General features: G+C 38.3%; 1 protein-coding gene across 3 annotated transcripts in view; it reads left to right on the top strand.

Annotated features, from left to right (window-relative positions):
* Positions 1–22954, top strand: part of PDZD2 (PDZ domain containing 2) — a 2738687-nt gene that overhangs the window by 1620602 nt on the left and 1095131 nt on the right. For all 3 annotated transcript variants that reach the window (XM_044073368.1, XM_044073377.1, XM_044073386.1), the window contains one exon: positions 3682–4135. In XM_044073368.1, the coding sequence (XP_043929303.1) occupies positions 3682–4135 (454 nt within the window). The remainder of the gene's footprint in view (positions 1–3681; positions 4136–22954) is intronic.

The raw sequence follows: 22954 nt of genomic DNA, 5'->3' as shown, positions 1-22954 counted from the left end.
AATACAAACATCCAACCTGACACCCACACAAAACTCCTAGGGGTCATTATCGATGACAAACTCAAGTTCAACCTACACATAGTCCAATGTATAAAAAAAAAAAAAAACAGAAACTAGGTCTGCTGTATTGGAACAAAAAATTCCTAACCCCCTGAATCTAGACTTACCCTGGGCCAGGCACTCCTCCTCCCCTCCCTCTTGTACTCTGTCCCAGTTCTTACCAATATCCAGGCCTCCACTCTAAACAAACTGCAACAGACTTACCATAAAATAGCCAGATTCATTACTAACTCCCCATACAACTCACACCACTGCATTTCTTTAAACTCTCTTCAGTGGCTTGAACTTCCCCAGTTTCTGCTATCTTATCAATTTAATATGCTAAACTCTATTCTTTATAGACCCTCCTTCTGTCCATCTCTATCTTCCTTAGTCTCCATCTACATCCCATCCTGGACCCTCCATACTTCTAACCAACAATTACTTGATATCTACCACCCAAAAAAAGTCAGTAGGCAAACTACTCTACAAACACTCCCTTGCCCATGCTTGGAACAAACTTCCCCTTGACTTACATTCAATCTCCCACACCTCACACTTTAAAAATGAACTAAAAGCTTATTTTCTCAATTCCAGAACCTGCCCTTGCCATGACCCTACTTAGTCTTCCTTCCCTTTATGTACCCTCAAAAGGACCATACTTAGTACCTCATTACAAATCTCTCTCCAATGTGTCTACTATGCATTTGCACAATTTTATACAACCAAAAAATGTTTATTGTTGACGTATTGAACTATATTATTGTAAAATTGTTACTTAGCTTCTTTTTAATGCAACTTTAACTTTATGCATGTAACTCAACATATATGTGAATCGTTTTGCTATAACTGCTATTATATCAATATTGTTTAAAATTGTACTTGTTTTAAAATGTATTACTGGAGCTTTTCTCCTCGGGTCTCCACTGAAAATGGGCCACAAGCCCAGTTGGACAAACCCAGTTAACAAATGTCAATAAATAAATAAATAAATAATAAATATTGTGTTACTGTGTGTTTGGCACAGTTTGCAATTGACATCTAACAAGCAGAACTTTATTACACATTCAGTATTTTACGCATTTGACAAATATTCCAGAAGGAGCCTAATTAAGTGCTGGTACCTCTTGTATAATATCCTCCTCTTTCCTTTTAGTGAACCATTCCCTTCCTCTTTCCTTTTAGTGAACCCTTCCCTGACCTGTTATGTACCCATAGGCCTGTGCTGCTGACAGATTTTGTTTGGTGTAGCCTAGCCTAACGAAGATTATTACATCCAGGTCATCTTCATCTTTTAATCACACTTAAGTGGGAGACATCCACAGAGTACATGTGGCATAGATTACTTGGTCCTAGATGGATGATGCTTCAGCTGCTGATGGGAAGCCTTCAGTGTCAGTAACTTAGCATGTAGCATGCTTGCCTTTGGTGCAAGAAGATTAGAAGGCTATAGGTTCTATTCCCATCCCAGGTGTTTGAATTAATTTTTTCAGTACTATCACTCGGTGCAGTTTAAGGGGGATACCACACTTCTTAGTGTGCTGTCCTTGGATGTGACATTAAATCAAAGCCCCACCTGTCTGAGTTCATGGATGCTCAGTTGGATGTAAAAGATGCCATGGCAGTTATCGAAAAAAAAAATTATGGCCAATTCCTCAGGGGCCCTGGCCACATTTCCCCTCTTGTAAGTATGAATACTACTTCAGGTCTCCCCTGAAAAGAGGTCAGTGGCCTAGCGGAACTGTCCTGGTCAACAGAGTGTAAATAAAAAAGTACCATGCCATACCTTGTGGTGCAGCTGCAACACATTGCACTTGTCTCTATAAGAATATCCTGCTGAGAAGCTTGTCTGCTTCTTCCTGCAGTTGCAACATCTGCAGACGTGATGATGGCATCTGCCACTTAGGTGTTACACACATTAAAATATTCAAGAAGAAGAGTAAACACTACACTCTGTGGATACCACTAGGGATTCCTACTATTTCTAAATTGCTGCATACTCACTCTCTCTCACTCTCACTCTGCTACCATTTATTTCCAAGTTTGTAGTCTGTTTGCATCCCACTGGAAGAATATTTTTCTTATAATGCCACAGTGTGGAACCATATTTAAGTTTAACACTTATTGCTTGTAACTGTATTTGATGTATATGTTACTGTGAAGGCTGGTATTACCGCTGATTAGTTTACCACTCATGTATTTTCTGATTACCCACAATGCAGTTCAGGGTAATGGGGACCCAAATCCTGTCCTGACACTTAATGGGCAGAAGGCAAAGAAAGTGATCTAGGATGGTGCACCAGTGCACCTTGGGATGCACACAGTCACTCGCACAAGGCTCACACACCTGCAGCAACTTAGAAGATAGTCATTTCACCCACAACATGTCTTTAGGATTTGATAAGAAATTGAAGCAGCTAGAGAAGGTATCCCTTCAAGGAACAACACAGTGAAGTGCTGTCAGGCAACAGTGTTAATAGCCGTGATACTCTAGGTTAAGTTAAAAGAAAAGTCAGTGACATTTTTGTTTGCTTTCAGCATATAAGTATGGCCCAAATGTTTTTTATGGAGTAAACAATCGAGTGCATTCAGTGTAAATGGTGTGTATGTAGACAAGTCAGGGAGTATTCTTATAATGGCTTCCAACAGGCTCACTGAATGACTGAAACAGGTGTCTGCATTGTGGAAGCAGGGATTGTGAACAACATATACATTGTCTGAATAAACAATGTGAGATTCAGTGTGTCTGCAGAGGATAAAACTAAAACTATACAGTCACTCTTTACAGTTAATCCTTGTATCCCTTTAATAGCAGCCTGGCATTTAACAAAAAAAAAAAAACACACACATTCACATGTACACAGTAGTAAATGCACTGGCTAATTTCTATAACAGTGTTTTGGAATGTAGCTCGATGCATCCAAAACCTGATAATTGCACTAGCCCCCTCCTGACTCTGTTCTCAGCCCCCACCCCCACTAAACTGAAGTTTTACCACTGTTTCATATGCTAATACTGTGCAGGCTCCCTCACAGATGACAGCTTAGCTGTTTTGTGTTTTGCTTCCTTATGAGAACAATGCTTTATAAATCAATGGTACTGCTTCAGACCCTGCCTTGTTGTTCACACAAGCACAGCGTGCAGAATACTCGATGACTCACTCCTGGTTATTAAGGTCACTCGGAGTTACTGCTTATTAGCTTGCATGTTCTCCTATTTGATGCTTTGCTGACAAGCACAGCATGTGTAGCCAATTCACAATTTTTAGCAAGAGTAGAGGACAGTTTGTGTGGCTTGGATGAATCTAGTGAGTGAATTTAGGTTGATGCTAGTGGGTTTTGCTCTGTTCAGTCAGCTGGCATTTTAAGTGTAAAGGGAATGTTATATATTTATATATTGTACTAGTACAGTGCATATGGATTTACAAGGTTTAATGTATGTTAATAGAATAGTTTACAGTTAATTAAGGTAATTAGTATTTTGATTAATTAAGGTAATTAGAGCTTCACAGTTACCCGGAGATGTAAAAAAGCCAGAAAATTCAAGCCAATTCAGCCTAATGACTGGTCATTTTGAAAAGTTTTGCAACAAACATTATGAAAGCTTGGCAAAATAATTAACAGACGATTGCTTGTTTTGCAGTTACCTGGCCAACCAGTGCTGGAATGGCGGATGCATATACGTGATCATGTTACGGCGCATAAAACGCAAAGCCCCTCTTCCTCCATCCAATGGCAACATCGACAACAGAACCAGCAACAAAAGTGACAGTGAAGCAAAGCCAAGTCCCACATCAGAGCTGAATGTCAGCGCTGCTCAAAATGGGAAAAGAACTCGGAAGTTTGGCGTCATCTCTCGCTCCTCGCTTAATAAAGACCATAGGGAAAGCAAAGATCTTCATGAGTTGGAGTTCCAGAATGGATATTACACCAATACAGAAGTGGGAAACCCAGGGAGTGTGGCCTCATTTATGGAAATGGAGTATAATTCTGAGAGAGAGCAGCTCTATAATGGTGACACAGTTTCGTTAGGGGCACAGCACAGGCCTCGGCTAACAGATGGAGGAAGTCTCGACTTTAGACCAAATACAACACAGGTATGTGATTCATTTCTTGGCTTCTGTTGTCTGTCATTAAGAAGAAAACAGCCTTTTGTAACGTGCAGTGTGTGCAAAACATCTTACTGACTGGAAATAGAAAAACATGGACCTTTTATGCATTTTTTGTCTGCTTTCATCATATTGCTAAACTACCTCCATCTGTATAGAATTTCCATCCCTAGCCAGCACTAGTTTTGTCCTTTTATTTGAATTTGTGTAATTTGTTTGTCATGTTCCCTCCCCTGGTTCATCATCCCAGGAGAATTCTTTGAAAACTTCTTTGACTTGGGGTTAACAGTCTGTGTTTATGCTTATTCTTGCCTTATTGGTTAATTTTGAAGCACAAAGGTTTTGTGATACAATTTATTGAACCAGCACACAAAGTTTACAGCAAAGCAAGTTAAGCTTTTGGGCTAACATAAGCCTCTTCATCAGGAGATAATATGTTACTGACACAAGGTATAAGTTTTACTAGCCACTTGTGTTTAGAAAAGGAGATTAGAGTTTAGTGTCTAGCAAAGGAGATTAGAGTTTTACTTTTTTCCTTTGGCCAACAGAGCGATTTTAAAAAAGTTCCGGTCTGTGAAAAAAAAAAAAACTTTGTGTGCAGCTCACATGTTTAAACCTATGACACAGATCACTAATAGGAGGGGGAAGCAGTCTACGTGTGGGTGTGGTGTTGTATCTTGCCTCTAGCATCAATGCCTTATAGTTTTCTCTTTTCTTGCAGCCCCATTAGCATTGCTTGCTCTGCAGAGTTTCTTACAGTCATTCATTGACCTTCCTTGACTAGGTGTGTGTAGAGCATGCACAGCTCATTGTAAGAGAGATTGTGTGTGTGTGTGGATGCTTGTGCAGTTTCTAATAATTTTCCTTCCACTGCCCTTCAACCATCACAAAAGCAATGATGGGTAAAGTGGACATGCACTGTATGGGAGACAGGGCTGTGATGTTTGCATGTTGAACCATTTCTCATGTTGAACCATTTCTCTCTCTAATTCTACAATGGGCATGCAGGAGGACAAAGTTGTTAAACTGAAACGTAAATATAACAACTGTATCAAATGTTCATTTCTGACTTGTGGTACATGTGCATAACAAATTTCAGAATATCATATGCTACTATTTGCTGAGGGGTCCCAACAGAGGCATCATTTTAGTGAAAATGTAACTAACCAGAACAAAGTTAACTGAAATGTGTGGCTGCTGGCATATTGGAAGTTTCTCTTCACTCCCAACATGCAGTGATTGCAGAGTTAATTAGAATTATCAAGGGGTGGGTGTAGGATCTGATCATTGTGTGAGGTACAATCATCATGTTTTGATATTCTGTCTGCAGTAAATGCAGTTTTGACTTTTTTCTTCAACAGTTTGTGTGAGTGTATATCTTAGACACGTTTGCAGAATCCATGTGCACCTGCACAATTTTGCCTCAGTATAAATAGTCACCCGCAGACCAACATAAACCACACACACACTAAGAAATGACAGCATGGTACGCATGATACAGTGATGAGACTGCTTCCTCCCACTTCAGTATAAACACAGTTTTTATATCCTGCAGGTGTTGGGTTAATGTAATTCTGAAAGAGACTGTTAGTAAAACAAATGGGCTAGGCTGCAGTAAATACAAACGTTTTGGAATACAAGCTTCATGCTGTTGTCCATTCTTTTCCCTACTGCAATCCTAGTTGTAGCTGTAGTGTGCATGCATGCACTGACCAATGCTTGATCTTATAGGCAATTTGCTTCGGTCTCCCCAGCTCCCATTGTTCAGCTGCCCTGTCCTGTACTCTCCATTCCATGCCCACTTTCCCCCTTAAAACACCTAAGCAGATAACACTCTATCTCCTGCTGCTAATCTGCACTCGTATATCATCCCTCACTATTGAAATAAAACAAAATGAACCAGGAATCCAGGAATCCAGGACGCCAAAAAAGGAATGCCAGTAGTAGCCAAAAGTACATAAAACCATTTATTGTGAACGAGAGGTTTTAGCGCTTTCATCTCATGATAGAGACTTCTTCAGAAACAATGAATAACTTTTAATTACACTTTTAAATAGTCCTTGATGCGTGATGTCACACCTTTAATTAAAAACTATTTAAACAAACATACGCTTGTAAATAAAAACTTGAGTATTAAAATTTGTATCAACCCAAATAATATTATTAGCTACAAAAATATAATATACAAGTAATTATATTAAATGAATGTTTGATAAAAAATGGTACAAAGGATATAAATAAAAACATTAGATAAATTTAAAAACTCATAAAAGAATTCATTTATATACCATAAAATTAATTCTATTGCTGTTTTGTAGACTTGGTTGTACATATGTATATTAGTTTTGAGTATATATATATATATATATATATTGTGTGTTGTAGTTCTTAAATAGCAATTAAATATTACCTTTTTAAACTTTTATCAAAATATAATGAATGTCCCAAATCCGGACTTTGCACATTTCAAATATTGTTTGCCCTTTCAATTAATAGAGGTGTCAATGACACTGTTTCATTTAATCCTGGGGGAAACATAGAAGCCAATCTGTATTGCCATTGGCTCTCCTTCTTTTTTAACAAATTTTTCCAGTCACCACCTCTATTGTTTGTTTTGACAGTGTCCAAGATACCAAATGTGAATTGCCTGAATTCTGAGCAGGATATACTGTGTTTGTATAAAGAATTAGTGTTCTTTTTATTCCTAATATCATTTAGATGTTCGTATATCCTGCTCTTGAATAATCTTTCAGTCTTGCCTACATAGAATTGTTGATATAGCAAGGTATACCACTCCCTTTGTGTTACAATTACCATTTTGTAAATAAACTTTACTTTTCATAACATTGTTTAACCTAATAGTGGGTTCAACACAAATGTAGGAGCAATAGTTACACATTCCACATTTTTTTGTACCCCGTTTGTTTTGGGGTGTATTAGATTTTTTATATTCCAAAAGTTGTTTCATGTTAAACCCTACTCTGTTGACAAAGTTAGGTTTGTTCCCCAACTTATTGTGTACACCATCATTGGATCTAATAATATTCCAATTACTTTGGAAAATGTTCTTGATAGCCGGGGTTCTTGTGTTGTATGTTAACACACAAGTGGTGTGATAATTTTTACTATTTGCCCTATCCAGCGTGTTACTATCTTCAGAACCTAGTAGTGGAATGTATTTTTTACCCCATTGTTGATATATGTTATATAGAGTAGTATTGATCAAATCCAAGGGGTACCCTCTTTCTAAAAACATTTCTCTTAACACGTTGAATTCCGATTCCAAATCCACTAAGTGTGAAGTCATCCTGGCAATTCTAATGGCTTGCCCTTTTATAATACTAACCTTTTGTGACATAGGATGACAACTATCAAAATGTAGATAAGCATTACAAAATGTTTTCTTCCTAAATATTTTGGATTTGAACTGTCTTTTAGATGTATCTTTATATATACAAGTGTCAAGGTAGTTGATGTTCATTTTATTGTACTGGAAAGTGAAGGAGAGAAAGGTAGTGCTGTTGTTGATGTAGTTAATGAAATGGTTGATGTCCTCTTCACACCCCCCCCATAAAATAAAAATATCATCCAGATATCGGAGATATAATATGATGTGAGGCCAATATGGTCCATTAAATACAAACTGTGTTTCCCAACCTAGTAACACTAAATTAGAATATACCGGTGAACAATTTGCACCCATAGGGACACCAGTAACTTGTTGGTAAAATTCACCCTCAAAACTTAGGAAGTTATTTTCGAGAACTAAATTCATTAATTCACAAATTAGTAAAATTTTATCATTTTCCAAGTCCGAGTGTTTGAAAAGTACTTCTTCAAATAAGTTCATTCCTTCAGTTTTCGGAATACATGTAAAAAGATCTCTTACATCTATTGTTAAGAATACAACATCCTCATCAAATAAATCTTGCTTAATATTTTTCAAAAATTCCCAGGAGTCTTTTAACAAATGTGGGGTCTTTTGTACCACATGTTGTATATGAAAATCAATATATACAGATAGTGAATGTATTTTCGATCCCTTTGCTGCCACAATAGGTCTAAAAGGAGGCCTGCAAATATCCTTGTGTATCTTTGGGATCCCAAAAAATACAGGAATTTTGGGGAATTTTGTGAAAAGGAAATCATGTTCACTGGGACTAATTCTCTCCTCTAATAAATATTCCTCTAAATAACTATTGATTCTCATGTATGAGATATTTATTTGATTAATAGAAGCTTGACAGTATGTATTTTCGTCTGCCAAGAGTGTTTTCATGGCATTGGAGTAATCCTCACTTTTGAAAATAGCAATGCCCCCACCTTTGTCTGGAACCATAATACGAATACTATTATCGTTTCTAAGATTCCCTAGAAGAGTGAATTCATTTTTAGTAAGATTGTAGTACTCAAACTTTTTGTTCTGTTTGAATTCATTATACAAGTCTTCCAGAACCAGTTTTTCGTAAGTTTCTAATAAAGGATGCAGGGGTGGGTTGTAAATACTCCTCTTTTTTATTTTGTCAATAGTTTCAACATAGTTTGTGTCATTCTCCTGTGTAGATTCAAACAGTAGCTTCAGATTTAATTTTCTTACATATAGTTTAAGAGATTCTATACTTTCAACAAGATCACCTGCGTGAGTAGGAATAAACTTGATTCCTTTAGAAAAGAGATTGAAATAGTCCTCTGAAATAACTAGATCTGAGTAATTGTATATGGTATAACCATCTTTTTTAAAAATAATATTCTCCACAGGTGTAATGTAATTATTGTCATGGTTGGACACTAATATGCATGCATTTGATGTGGATACTGATTCCTTTTGTGGGGGTAATATGTTCTGTTGTATTCCCCTTTGTTGTTGTAATGCTGTGCCAGTCTCTCTGAGCGCCTGAGGGTGGGAAAATCCCTTTCATCTAAATTGTGATTTTCCCTACCTTCTTCCACCCAGTCTTCCATTTGTTCCGTATAATGAACCCTGGAAGTGGGTGAATATCTGGGTGAGTATCCCACACTGTCATGCCTTTGTTGTTGTTTGTTTATAAATTTGTTTATGTTAGGCAGGGAGTAAGGTGATTTATAATTCTTGTTTATATATGCAACATTGTCTTGGTAGCTTTTCTGACCCCTAATGATTTTTCTTTTTTTCTTTTGGAAAATGTTAAAACATCTGTTTTCCACTCTGTCCAACATTTTGAAGTACATAGTACTAAAATGGGAAAATAGAAGGTCATTTCTAATAATGTTGTCCAAACTTTGTACATGTTTTAAAACATTCTCTTTTTGTATGTCATAATAATGTACTGTTTTGTTAAGAAGACCCAAACCAATCTCATTAAAATAATCACAAAAATCATTTGTAATATCCTCTGAATATTCTATCCCAAAAGGGAACTTAAATAATCTAAGCCCTTGTGGCACAATCTTTAACTCAATGCATTGTTTTAGATAGGCAATGTCAATGTTATGTACTTTTGGCTACTACTGGCATTCCTTTTTTGGCGTCCTGGATTCCTGGATTCCTGGTTCATTTTGTTTTATTTCAACAGTTTGGCTGGTTACTTTTTGTCTTTCGTTACTGGTGTTAACGATCATCCCTCACTATCTCAACCAATGAATTTAGATTCTGGCACATTGACCTTGCTACCGTTGTCGTCACTGTTTATCTGCTTATTCTACTCCAGGTCACAAAGTCAAATAATGTAACCATTCATCTCAAGTGCAACTCTTTAATATAACAAACAAAACAAAAAAGTTAAGAAAACGTTTTTTTGAGCATATTTCTGTCCCCTTCAGAACATATTGATACACAACCAGTGACAACCATTATGAAACATGATGACCCCACTCTCCCCAAACCCCACCCTTCTAATTATTTATTTATTTGTCTTTGTTTACCGGGAAAGTCCAACTGGGTAATACCCATTTTCAGCAGAGTCCTGGGGAGAAAAACTCCATTTGCTTATATTGCATTATACTAAGTTCCAGCTAAACACAGAGTATTTCTATTTCTATTTACATTTATACACAAACAGTAGTTACATTTATACATTCTAAGATTTTACAGAGGTGGAAGGTGCTAAAGAGAAAGCCCATGTGCAACTTAGTGGATTGTACAGGCAGCAGTTATGTATAAAAATTGTTTTGTTATTTCAGTGAGAGGTTGACTGTATTCTATTTAAGGAGAGTTTTTGGAGAGTACTGTACAGTGAGCACAAAGTCTTAATCTGGTGATGAGCATGTGCAGGACCAAGATTGGTTAAGATGTTCTTTAAGCAGTGCTTTAAAACTATTGAGTTTGTCTGAGAGTTTTGTTTGTGTGGGGATACTATTCCAGGGTTTTGGCAACATATTGGGAGTAGAACGAGTCTCCTGCAACATTATTTGACTTATGTGTAAGGGCAGCGTAGTGGTTAGCATTGTTGCCTCACAGCAAGAGGTTCTCCAGTTTGAGTCTTGGCTAGGATGCCTTCTGTGCAGAGTCTTCATGTCCTCCATTCATTCCCGTGGGTTTCCACCGGGTGCTCCAGTTTCCTCCCACATTCCAAAGACATACGCTTGGAACGTTTCTCCCCGGGTTTCTGCTGAAAATAGTCTCTGTCCCAGTCAGACTTTCCTGGTAAACAGATGTTAAATATAAATAAAAATAAAAATTTGTTAATAGGGCAAAGTCCCTTCATGGACAGTAGAGCAGTAATATGTTTTATAGTGCAAGGCATTTTTCTGGATGATGAATGAGTCTGTGTCTGTGTGCTGTAGTTATTTGTAAATATGTTAGGTACTTGTATAATTCAAGCCAGTTTAATTGCTTTATGCTATGACAATGGTGGGTCATGTGAGGGAGATTGGTGACAAATTTAGCTATTTTATTGTAGCAGGAGGCAAGTTTATTTCTTTGAGTATTGTTTAAATTTGTTAGGATAGGAGTGGCATTTAAGACAGTTGCATTTAAGACAGTTGGCAATAAAAAGGTGGTGGCTAGAGTTTTTCTTGCAGCATCTATAAAGAATCCATTGATCCTATAAAGGGAGCCTAGTTTCTGGTGTGTAGGTTTAATGGTGTGCAGTATATGCTAATCATATTTGAGATTGCCATCTGTTATAATGCCTGAAGGTTTGCTGTGAGTTACAGTTTTAGTAACCGTGTTATTTGCTGACTATATGGTAAAAGATTGCTTTTGATTTTGGCATTCACTTAGTTTTCTTGCGGTTGAGTAGGAGGTTTGATCCTTTGATGCAGGCTTCTACAGACAAGAAAGATTTGGGGGTAATGTCTCGTAGCTTATTTATTGTCGAGGCCGCACATATTAATGCAGTCATCTGCATGCTGAACTAAACTAGCATGGTGAGTGGAGGTGCAGAGGTCATTAATAAATAAACAACAGAAGAACCAGGATAGAGCCCAGAGGGGCGAAAAGATAAGTAGGTTTGTTGCCATTTAACAGCTTGTTGCTTTCCATATAGGTAACTAAGAAACCACATAAATGAGTATTGTAAAAGTCGTATTGATTAGAGTCAAATGAGTAGTTTCTGGTGTGAGACAGTATCAAATGCCTTTGACAAGTCTAAGAACATGGTGGACACAAGCAGACCATAGTCTCTATGTTGGTTTATTATATTGGAAAAATCTAGTAGAGCAGTAGTGGTGCTGTGCTGGGGCCTAAAGCCATGTTGTGTTTCTGAGAGCAGGTTATTTGAGGTCAGGTATTGCTTCTGCTGCATATGGCTGTATTTCTCTAAGAATTTGGAGAGTGGGAGAGAATTGCTCTTGGTCTGTAGTTAGTAAACTCTGTGAATGTGCCACCTTTGTGCAGTGGTATGATGTAGTATTTTTTCACAGTGATGGGAAGTATCTTTCTCCTATGGACCTATTAATTAGTGTGGACACAGGGAAGGCTATAACTTCTGCTGCCATTTTTCGATAGTCTGATAATAGTTGGTCTACAGCTACAAAAGTGGTTTTTAGTTTAAGGAGCAACTTCATTATAAGCGAGATAGGTACTGGACTAAAACTGAAGAGCTGTGGATGGCTTGATTGGAGAGGGGTGGGGGGGGTCAAATGTATTGGTGTCTAAGAGAGATAATATTGATTGTATAAAGAAGGAATTCAACTATGGGGTTATTATGTTGTATTGCCTGTTTTTGTAGAGGGAGAGGTGATCTTGCCAGTGTAGGGTAGTTTATTTAGTGATGACCAAAAAAGTTTTAGGTTGTTTTTATGTTTGTCTTGTAGGTAGGTATAGTATCCTTGCTTATCCTATTTGACATGGAGTTTTGCAAGGTTTTTTAAGATGTCTTTTTGAGCTCTATTTTTATATCAGTTTTGGAGGCTTTATCCCTTTTCATCATGATTTTTTTTTCTTTCTTTTGTCAGCCATGGTGCAGGGTTGTACCTCTGTTATTAAATTCTGGTGCTAGATTATTTAAGGTCTGTAAGAATATGTTATTACAGTGTTCTACAGCAGTATCTAGTGGCATTGTTCTATGTACAGTCCAATTAAATTGTTTTAGTGTTTTGTTGAAAATATCTTTGCTGAAATTGGCTGTATTTTGTATTTGATTATAGATATGTTTATCTAGGTTATGGTGAGTTCTGATGGCATATGTTTGTATGTGGTCACTTATGCTATCTGAGAGGCAGTCTACTTTTGTCAGTTTGTCTGATTTGTTTGTAAGAATCCAGTCTAATGTTAAGTATCTCCCTTAAGTTTTATTGATGCTAGTAGGTGTGGTTTTTAATTGTCTGAAGTTGTACAAGTTTATGGATTCAGTGGAATTTATGAGTTGATAGTCTATAGTTAAGTCTCCTAGTATTATAGTTTCATGGTTAATTTGTTGGGATAGCCAGTAAAGGATGTTCCAGCAGTATCAGTGTTATTCCCTGGTGGTATATAAATTGCTGTTAAACATATAGTTTTTTAGAAGTGTTATTAGATGTTCAGCATTGTTAAATGTAAGTATTTCCTGTGGAAGTAAGGTGATAGCTAGTGAATTTTTATAGATGACTGCTATACCACCTGCATGCTTGTTTTGTCTGTCATGACTGAGTATATTGTATCCTGGGGGTGCGATCCTATCATCCTTTATCTATTTTTTAACTAGGTTTCAGTAGCTATGACTCGGAGTATATGTCACAAGGTGGGCATGTATGTCATGGATTTTATTGCACATACTTCTTAGGTTCATATTTAGTAAGGTGAGTTTGGATTCTGTTTTTTTGTTGAGATGTATTAGGTGACTAGTTTATTTTGGGGATGGAAGTGATGGTTTTATGAATAGTCGGACTTGAGTTGGGGTGAATATCTCTACTAATTATCTCAATTGATATTTTACAGAGGGAAGAGTGTGGCCAGTTCTATTTTGGTCTTGGTTTGGTATTTGATCATAAATTTGTATGCTTAGTTTTGAGATATTTGTACATAAATAAATCAGATATGGTTTGTTTGTAGAAATAGGGTGTTATACTGAAAGACAGGCTGGGTAGATGTTGATATTCTTTGTGAGGATTAGTTGAAGTCCTAAACATTTCTAAGTATTTGAAGGAGGTGGATTTGATAATTGGTGATGCAGGCTAGTAGAGTGAGGATGGATAGTAAAATAATCTGAGTTAGGGGCATATGATTTAACTTGGGTTTATCTTTGTTGTAAATTAGGATTAGAAAATGTTAGGAGGCTACTGTATTGGTTGTAGAGATGTAATTTGCTAGTTATAGGGGACAAGAATTAAGACAGTTTGAGAATCTTGGATGGTAAACTAGAGTGGGTTTTACTATTGGGAGTAATTCTGTTTTTCTTTGGGAAGGAACTGATGGTTTGAGGAATATGTGAGTGGTGATATGGAAGTATAAATGTAGAGAGTAAGATGGGGTGGGTGGGAATTGGGGGTAGAGTAGGGAACCGGAGTGATCCCAAGCATAAGTGAGGGTAAAAGCAGTGGGTTGAAAGTTTGGTAAAGAGACAGAGAAAGTCAGTGACTGAACTTAAACAGCCACAAATCTGCTGAGAGAGAGAGAAAGTAAAAGAAACAGTGCAGTTTAAGATGCCTCTGAGTTACTAGATGAAAGACTTGATTTTGTTACTCTTGGACATGGTTTTAGTAGGAGTCCAGTATCACCTTGACCTGACTAATGATAACTGTAAATTGCCCTTTACTGTCTGAACAACTGTAATGTAAGGAGATTTCTATGGACTTTTAAATACAAAGTCCAAAGGCTATCCCAACCCCCACAGATGGTTATACAAGAATAGAAATAAACTTAAGGAAGTGAGGCAGTGGACTGCTAAAAACAATAAAGGGAACACATTAAAGGAGAAAGTATCGATGAGACTGCTATTGTCTAAGAAAATGGAGTTAGGACAAAGTTCTTTGTTTTAGGCTGCTATAATATTTATAATTTACATAAAAATATAGCCCACAGACTGGTACTCAGAGTACAGCTGCCAATGTTATATTTGATTGCAGGGATATTTTTGTAGCAAAATAAAAAAACACTAAAGAGACAGTTGAGTGCACTAAAGCAATGTTGACTGTGCACAAATACTAGGTCTGAGCTGAAAGTGGTTTAATGACTGCCTCAGGCAAGGAGAATTAAGAATGGAAGGGGAAGACCAAGGGTGACTTCCTTGAAGGCATACATTTCCACTAAAGAAAGACAGGAGGATATAAGTAATGGGAATAGCAAGTCTAGAAGAAGTGATTAAAATATAAGGGGAAGAAGTCATTTGAGTAAGAGTAGTATGAGTAAATGTCAGTATCTGTTAGGAAGTAGAGAGTAAAAAGATAAACAGCAGGGTGTCAGTGGATGAGGGTTTACATATTATAAGGCTATTGCTTACAAACTAGAACACTGAAGCACTTGTCTATAGACTAGTCACTATGTAGGCTAAAGTACACACAGAAGACTGGGTGACCATAACACTTAATTAAAGCACAAGGGCAGAGGTAGTACACAGTTTGTCCGAAATAAATGGTGGGAGGATTGAGTGGGCTCAGAATGCCTATTGGATGAGCCTGCTGTGTGTATGCTTTAGGGATGTTTCCAGGGAACTTAAAGCACAAGGGCAGAGGTAATGCACAGTTTAGCCTAAATAAATGGTGGTTGAATTGAGTGGACTCAGACTGCCTAATTATCCTGTTAACATCATAGTATCTTACGATCATAGAAGGTTACTAGGCTAATAGCCCTAGAGCCTTTTTAAGCCTAGCCATTCATGCCCTAATTTTTCCATTTATCAGTGACTGTGGACGAGAATGGCTTTGGTATATGTATGTCCCTTAGGGCATCTTACAAGTTGCCCCTGTCCATAAGGAGCACAGGAAACAAGCTAGTGGTGAATTTGCAATTTACCAACCATAGGTCCAAACTGCATTTGCATAGTCTTAGGGAGGAGCTCTGCTTCACATGAATGGGGAGTCTGTTACAGTTAGTTGCTTGTCAGGGGTCAGAATTCCAGATTATGCATGCACTCAGGTCACTTACCCCTAAGTGTCAATATGACTCAGTCATACTCCATGTGGTCATGATTGACCTGAGATGTATCTCCTTGGACTAGATGAAGAGAGTTATGATTGAGCTCTCAGAATATGTTTCACAGGCAGGTATGAGCCTAACATTGGGCAGCATAATACTGTCTGCAAGGATGATGCCACAATATCAGCAGAAAATTATCAAGTTTAACAATTGGCTTAGCTACTTGTGTCTTTTCAGAGGGTCCAATACTTGTTAGCCTGGGGGGACATGGTTGATGGGCCATGCTACTTTGCCAGGGATGGTCTTCCCCTTTCACCTCTAGGTTTTTGGATATTGGCCAAAACATTATCTACCCCTATAGTGTCTTTTTAGGCATTGCCAAGCAGACAAAGCTTCCAACATAACAAAAGCTACTCAGAATGAGCTAAAGGTGTTACTGCTCAATGCTAGGAGCCTCAACAAGAAACTGTGCTCCCTGTAAGCTCTCCTCACCCTGAAGAATGCTGACATCTGTGCAGTTTTATTTTATTTTTTTTTATTTTAACATTTGTTGACCAGGAAAGTCCGACTAAGACAGAGCCTATTTTCAGCAGAGGCCGGGGGAGAAACAGTCCATACGCATGTCTTTGGAACTGAAACATGGTTCAAAGCCACGGAAAGTACTGCAGTAGTGCATGGTTATAATGCCTTTCATACATTCCAACCACTCACTGAACATGAAAGAGCAAAAGGCAGAGGTGTATCTATCTACATAAAGGAGAAGCACATCTCAAGGTTGGTCAAACAATATGACATGCTTGAGCTACTCTTTGTTCAACTAACCATGGGAAAATCCAATACCATATTCTTGCTAGCTACAGGTCCCCCATTATGAACCAGGAAAACCATACATCATACCTGAAGTTACTAGAATCACTCACCATCCAGTCCAATGCCATACTCATGGGTGATTTTAATAAACAACTGTATAGAAAGGACAGTACCAGACAGAAATAAACCCAGTTCAAACCACAAAAACAGGACATCCTGTTTGTCTCTAGTGGTATTAACAGGTTGCACAACAAAAGAAAGAAAATCCTGCTGAAAAGTAAGAGGGAATGTGCACAACAGTGAATCGGGGAACAAGACAAGTCTGAGGAAGCAGACTTTGAGGTAAAAATAGCCTCCAAAGCTAAGTATAATCATAAGGCATTTTTCAGTTATGTCCACAGTCTTAAGAGAAACACCCAACAATGTGCAGAATTAGTTGTAGATGGCATCACCTATACGCAGCCAGAAGATATAGAAAATCTGCTAGCTGACAAATTCAGATTAAATTTTACCTCCCAACCACCCCCAGTTCTCCCCCAGGAAATACCCTCCACCACTCCACCGCCAATTATCGCCAAAGAACAGGTTACCAATATGCTCTCTAAAGCTAAAAACATGACTTGAATGGAGGTTGACAATATACTAGGCTGCCTCTTAAACAGCTTAAAAAAGGACTTATGAGGCCCATTAGGATTTCTGTTTAACCACAGCCTCCGGACTGGCTTTGTCCTGATAGGGTGGAGGACAGCAACAGTCATTCCTCTGTATAAAGGCAGACCATCTACTGACCTAGGAAATTACAGACCCATAAATTTGACTAGTCTTATATGTAAGGCCATGGAAAGAATAATCATGAACTTGATAAATAATTACATAGGAGACCTCCAAACACTGGACCCAACCCAATAAGGCTTCGTCAAGGGCAGGGTATGCCTTCAGAATCTGGTGGATTTCTTTGAGAAAGTCACTAAGGCTATGGATGAGGGTAAAACAGTATATACTGCCTACCACAACCTGGCCAAGGCATTTGACACAGTTCTCCACTTGGTTATTATAATTAGTCACAAAACCGGGCATAAATCCCTATTTCACCAGATGGAAAGCCAATTGCCTCATGAACAAGGACGCACGTGATTAAAGTGGGTGAATCCAGATCCAGCAAGAGTCAGTTACCAGTGGTGTTCCACAGGGCTCAGTACTGGGACCACTCCTGTTCAGAATATACTTCTTTGTAGATAAAGGCAAATGTGGTAGGCTTTTGTATGACAAAGTTTGCCAATGACTGCAAGCTGGGGGCAATCAGTGAATCCCCCAGTGATGTAGATATCCTTCAGGATGGTCTAGATCAGATAAATAATTGGTGCCAGAACCATGGCCTAAAACTAAATGCAAAAAATGCATTATCATGCCCTCTGAGAAGTCAAATCCCCCTGCAAATTACATCAATAACACACCCCTTCGAGTATCCTCAGAGATGAGAGATCTAGGTACACAGATATATAGCAGCCTGAACTTTAACTGCCATATGTCCATAATGGTGAAGAAATCCTTTTATGTGGCACACCTTTTAAGTAAAGGTATGGCATCCAGAACCTAGGAAATTAAAGTCCAGCTGTACTCAGCCTTCATAAGACTAGTAATTGAGTACAGTGCACTATTTGTTATGTACTTGACTAGGCACTTACAGCAGCTGGAGTGACCTCAGAGATTCCTCACAAAGAAAATACAGGGTGTAAACACCATGACCTACATGGATAGATTAAAAGCCCTATCTCTGTAGTCTGTCTTCTACCCAATATTAAGGTGTGACCTATGCCTAACCTACAAGACAGTCACAAATCCAGCCCTGATGGAGCTACTACACATCTGCAAGTCAAACAACAAAAGGGTCACTCAAGCTAGGGATCTATAATTAGCAGCTCAAACAAAACATGCTGGAGAAACAGATATATGTCTAAGAGAGTGCCCCTTCTTTGGAACAGGCTTCCTATTCATATTAAGCAGAACCCTTCCCTGGCCCTCTTCAAACACAATTTGTATCAATGGATGGGGAATCACAAATTTACACCTGGGGTAATGCCTATGTCCCTTATGAACAGGAGCAATCTGTAAAATACTCAATGCACAGGCAGAAATGCATGCCATCCTCTTGCCCCTAGTGGTTATATATTGGATAAAATTGGTTATATTAGGTACGCTTGTAAGCACCCTTAAGCCATCAGACTAGTAATATCCTATGAACCTAGGGACCTATAAGAAGGGATAAATTGTGAGACACATACCTATCCTCCAACATGTTTTGTGTATGTCACAGATGAGGTTTAGATCAGGTAATTCTAGCGCTGTTTATTTTGTCAATGTGTGGCAGATCCATCAGGGCTGGATCAAAGAATATCTTGTAGGTTAGGTACAGAACACCCCTCAATAGTCTGTAGGAGACCAAGTAAAGGGATAGGACTTTTATGCAGTCCACATAGGACTTGTAATTTACACCCTGTATTCTTTTAGTGAGGAACCCCTGTGGCTGCTCCTGCTGTTGCAAATGCCTGGCCAGGTACATGCTGAAGTGTGCATTGTACTCGATTATTGGTGGAACTATGTCTCCTTAGATCTGGATGCCATGCCCTTACTTTTCAGTTGTGTCATGTAGAATGATTTTCTCACCACCATGGATATGTGGTGGTCAAAGTTCAGGTTACTAACAACCTGAGTTCCCAAATCCCTTACCACTGTGGCTACTGTTAGAGGAGTGTTATCAGTGTTGTAATTTGCGGGGGTGGTCATCTTACCAGAGGGCATAATCATGTATTTTTTGCATTGAGGTTTAGGCCTTTGCTCTGGCACCAGTTTTTTGTCAGTGTCATACCCTCCTAGAGGATATCTACATATTTGAGGATTCAGTGATTGCAACCAGCTTGCAGTGATTAGCAAATCTGGTCAGCCAAAGGCCCTCTACATTTGCTTTGACTTCAGAGAATATATTCCAAACAGGAGAGGTCCCAGTACAAAGCCCTGTTGGATACCACTTGTAACAGGCCACTTGGTGGAGGTGGATTCTCCCCACCCTAACTTCATGAGTCCTATCAGTCAGCCATTTGGCTATCCATCAGTTGACATAGGGATTTATGCCTAAATTTATGAGTTTGTCCATAATGTCCAAGTGAGGTATTGGGTCAAATGCCTTTGCTAGGTCAAGGTAGGTAGTATGCACCATTTTGCCTGCATACAGGACTCTAGTGACCTTCTTGAAAATGACCACCAAGTTTAGTAGGCATGACTTGCTTCTAAAAAACATGAAATGGGATAAGTCCAGTGTTTGAAGATTTCCTATGCCTTTGTTTATCAAGTCCATGATAATTCATTCCATGGCCATGTATGTGAGACTAGTCAAACTTATGGGTCTGTAGTTCTCTGGGTCTGTTGATTGTCCTCCTTTGTGCAGAAGGAAGTCTGTTGCAATCCTCCAATCCCTAAGGATGAAGCCTGTCTGGAGGCTGTGGCTGAATAGAGATTCTAGGGGCATGACAGGTCTTGTTTCAAGCTATTTAGGAGTCACTCCTCTCTATATTTTTCAGGCAACACTATCTCCTGCCACAACCATATAACTCCTGTGTCCACTCTTTCCTATAACTCTCACTTCTCTTGCATGCCCAAACAATATTACAGAAGACTGGAATGAACACAAAGTCTAAAGAAATTGCTTAGATTTGCTGTATGGCTAACCACTCTAATCAATATGTAATCAATGTCCTCCTCCTCCTACATAGTCAGTGTAAGGCTAACCCTCATCCACAATCCATACCCTATGCTAAAGAAAAATGTCCCCCATGAATAAAAATTACTCAGATAAATTCAGGCACCGTGCTGAACAAACTAGAACAATTCCACGCATTCCTTTCTAGCCACAATCCAGATATTTCAGCAATCACTTAATCCTAGCTAAGAATAGCCTATTTTAATATAAGTTATCATTTCCCAGGATTCAGATGTCTATTTAATGCTAGATAAGGGTGCAGAGTAGGTGGAAGAACTCCACATTTATTTGTAAAAGATTATCTCAACATATCCATCACCTCCAGAAGTTCATGTGTAGATGACCATAGCCCAATTAAGCTAGATAGCCATAAGTATGCTCCCAAATCAATGGCAAAACTTAACCAAAGCTGTTGTCTGCCCTCCTCCATCAATCTAAAACAAATTTATATTACTTTTAACTAAAATTATTTAAAAAGATAACCTAACAAAAACATAATTGTAGTTTATTTCAATTTAAACCTCATCAGCTGTGCTAATTATGCAATCCTTGATGTTCTTAAAATGTGCAAGCCAAACTTTACTCTAGGTAACCACTACTACTTTCTTGATTTAGTCATAAAAATAATGTTAAACTTAATTTCTTCACTCAACATCCTACCCCTGCCCATTGGAGGCCATTGTCCACACCTTCACGATAAAATGCCATAGAAAAATGTCCATTCTCTAACTAATGCTCTTTTAAAACTAGGACTCGGAAAACAAAAAGCATTGTCAAACTCCTCTACTGTGACCTCCCTTCTTTCCACCAAAGACCATCATAATTATCCATCAACTTACTAACCTAGTGCTATAACTATAAGATAAATGTTTCCCTAAAGTGACCATACTGTTCAGGCAAGAAACGTAACCAGTGGCTCACAATCATGCAGGATTGACAAAGTTTGGGGTTATTTACTAAATGCATTTTAGTTCTTTAGGTTACATTAAGGTCATATATTTTAGAATAATTGAATTTATAACCAGAATCTTAATGGATTTTAGCTGTGTGACAAGCACGAGTATTTTTACCCAATTAAATGTGTATTTGGGTTGTGACAACATGGATGTGCTTACACTAAGAGCACAGCTGTTATTGATTTGGTCTGTGAGGAAGTCCTAATAAACTAAGGGATGAAAACACTTAACTACTTCACATTTTTTGTTTTTATTTTAATTTTTAATAAAATGTTAGCCATGGGTTGAGTTGGTCTCAGACATATTTTTTGAATTACACATTTTGGAGTCAAGTCAACCAAATAACATGTTGGATGCCCCCTAAAGATCCAGTAAAAAATGCTTGTACCCTCACTTCCTGCAGATACTTCCCCTCCTTGATTTCCTGATGGACTTTTTTTCCATTTCTACTACTCCAACTCTAACATTAATACTACTAAATTATCACATTCCTCTGCCACATCTACAACATGACATACTCTGTGTTCAGCCCCTTCTACTTTAAAGCATGTATCACAGCTATACTAGAAAAAAAATAACAGTTGATGCCCAGTAGGATCAAAACTTAAACACAGGATCCAGACAGGTATGAGCACAATAACTACATTATACTCCACTCCTGGTGAAGTACTACAGAGCATGAATGGAGTATTCCAGAGCTGTTGAACATGCTACACCTAAAGAAATCCCAGTCCCTCTGAGCTGCACGCTCTAGGGACCTAAACCTTGTCACCACAATAAACAGGACATGCTGGAGGGATAGATTCCTGTCCCAGAAACTTCCCATACTCTGGAAAAGGTTACCCATCTATGTCAAGTAAAGTTCTTCATTAGCACTCTTTAAGAAAAATCTTGATGAGTGGATGGGAAATAGGAAATACACCCTGGGGATCACCTCTGTGGCTCTGCTCAACAGTGGCACAGGAAAATAACTTTCTTGGGTGGCGTAAACCAGGGAACCTTGTTGGCTAGGCTTACATTAGGCCCATGGGCCGATAGCCTAGTACCTACCTATGAACCTATGATCTATCATGCTATGCCAAGAGTACATCCTTCATCTCCTTAAATACCTCAGTAACTTCTGACCCCCAAAGGGATCATGCCTCTGTCAAAGTCCCCCAAATACACCACTTGCATTTATTTTAGATCCATCTTGACTCTTCTACCATGGCCAAACTAGTATAAAATTATTCTATATCCAACTTGTTGAGTCAAACATTATCTTGTCAAAACTTAAACACAGGATCCAGACAGGCATGAGCACAGTAATTACATTATACTCCACTCCTGGTGAAATACTACAGAGCATGAATGGAGTATTCCTAACTGGCTCCTTCTTCAATGATCTTAAAAAATGCACTTGCTAACAATACACTTTTGCTATCCCTCTTCCTTAGGACATAAGTCAGCACACAGTCTTTCCAATGGTTGAAATCCTTCCTAAATGACAAACACATTGCATTTCAGTTAAGTTTGACTTCTTTCCCTTTAGCCAAATCACACATTAGTGTACCAATAGGTTCAGGCCCATCTCTAATTCTGTTGTCCTTTTTAGATCTTCCACAGCTCTCAGTTATTATGTATGCTGATCATTTGGTAATATACAAATGTAACTTCTCCACCTCAAATTAATAACAATAAAAGTACGTAAGATCAGGAGCTAGATAATCTCAAACTGCCTTTCCAACATCATCTCATCCTTTCCTTAACACACCAAAAATGCTGTTTGGAGCCAAACCAAAGTTTACTAAAGCTTCCCCTAACTGAACTACAAA

The sequence above is a fragment of the Protopterus annectens genome, chromosome 1.part1 (genome assembly GCF_019279795.1).
Source record: "Protopterus annectens isolate FY-2018-M chromosome 1.part1, PAN1.0, whole genome shotgun sequence".
Classification (NCBI taxonomy): Eukaryota; Metazoa; Chordata; order Ceratodontiformes; family Protopteridae; genus Protopterus; species Protopterus annectens.
Note: the sequence above shows the minus strand (reverse complement) of the source record. Positions and strands in the feature narration are given on the sequence as shown.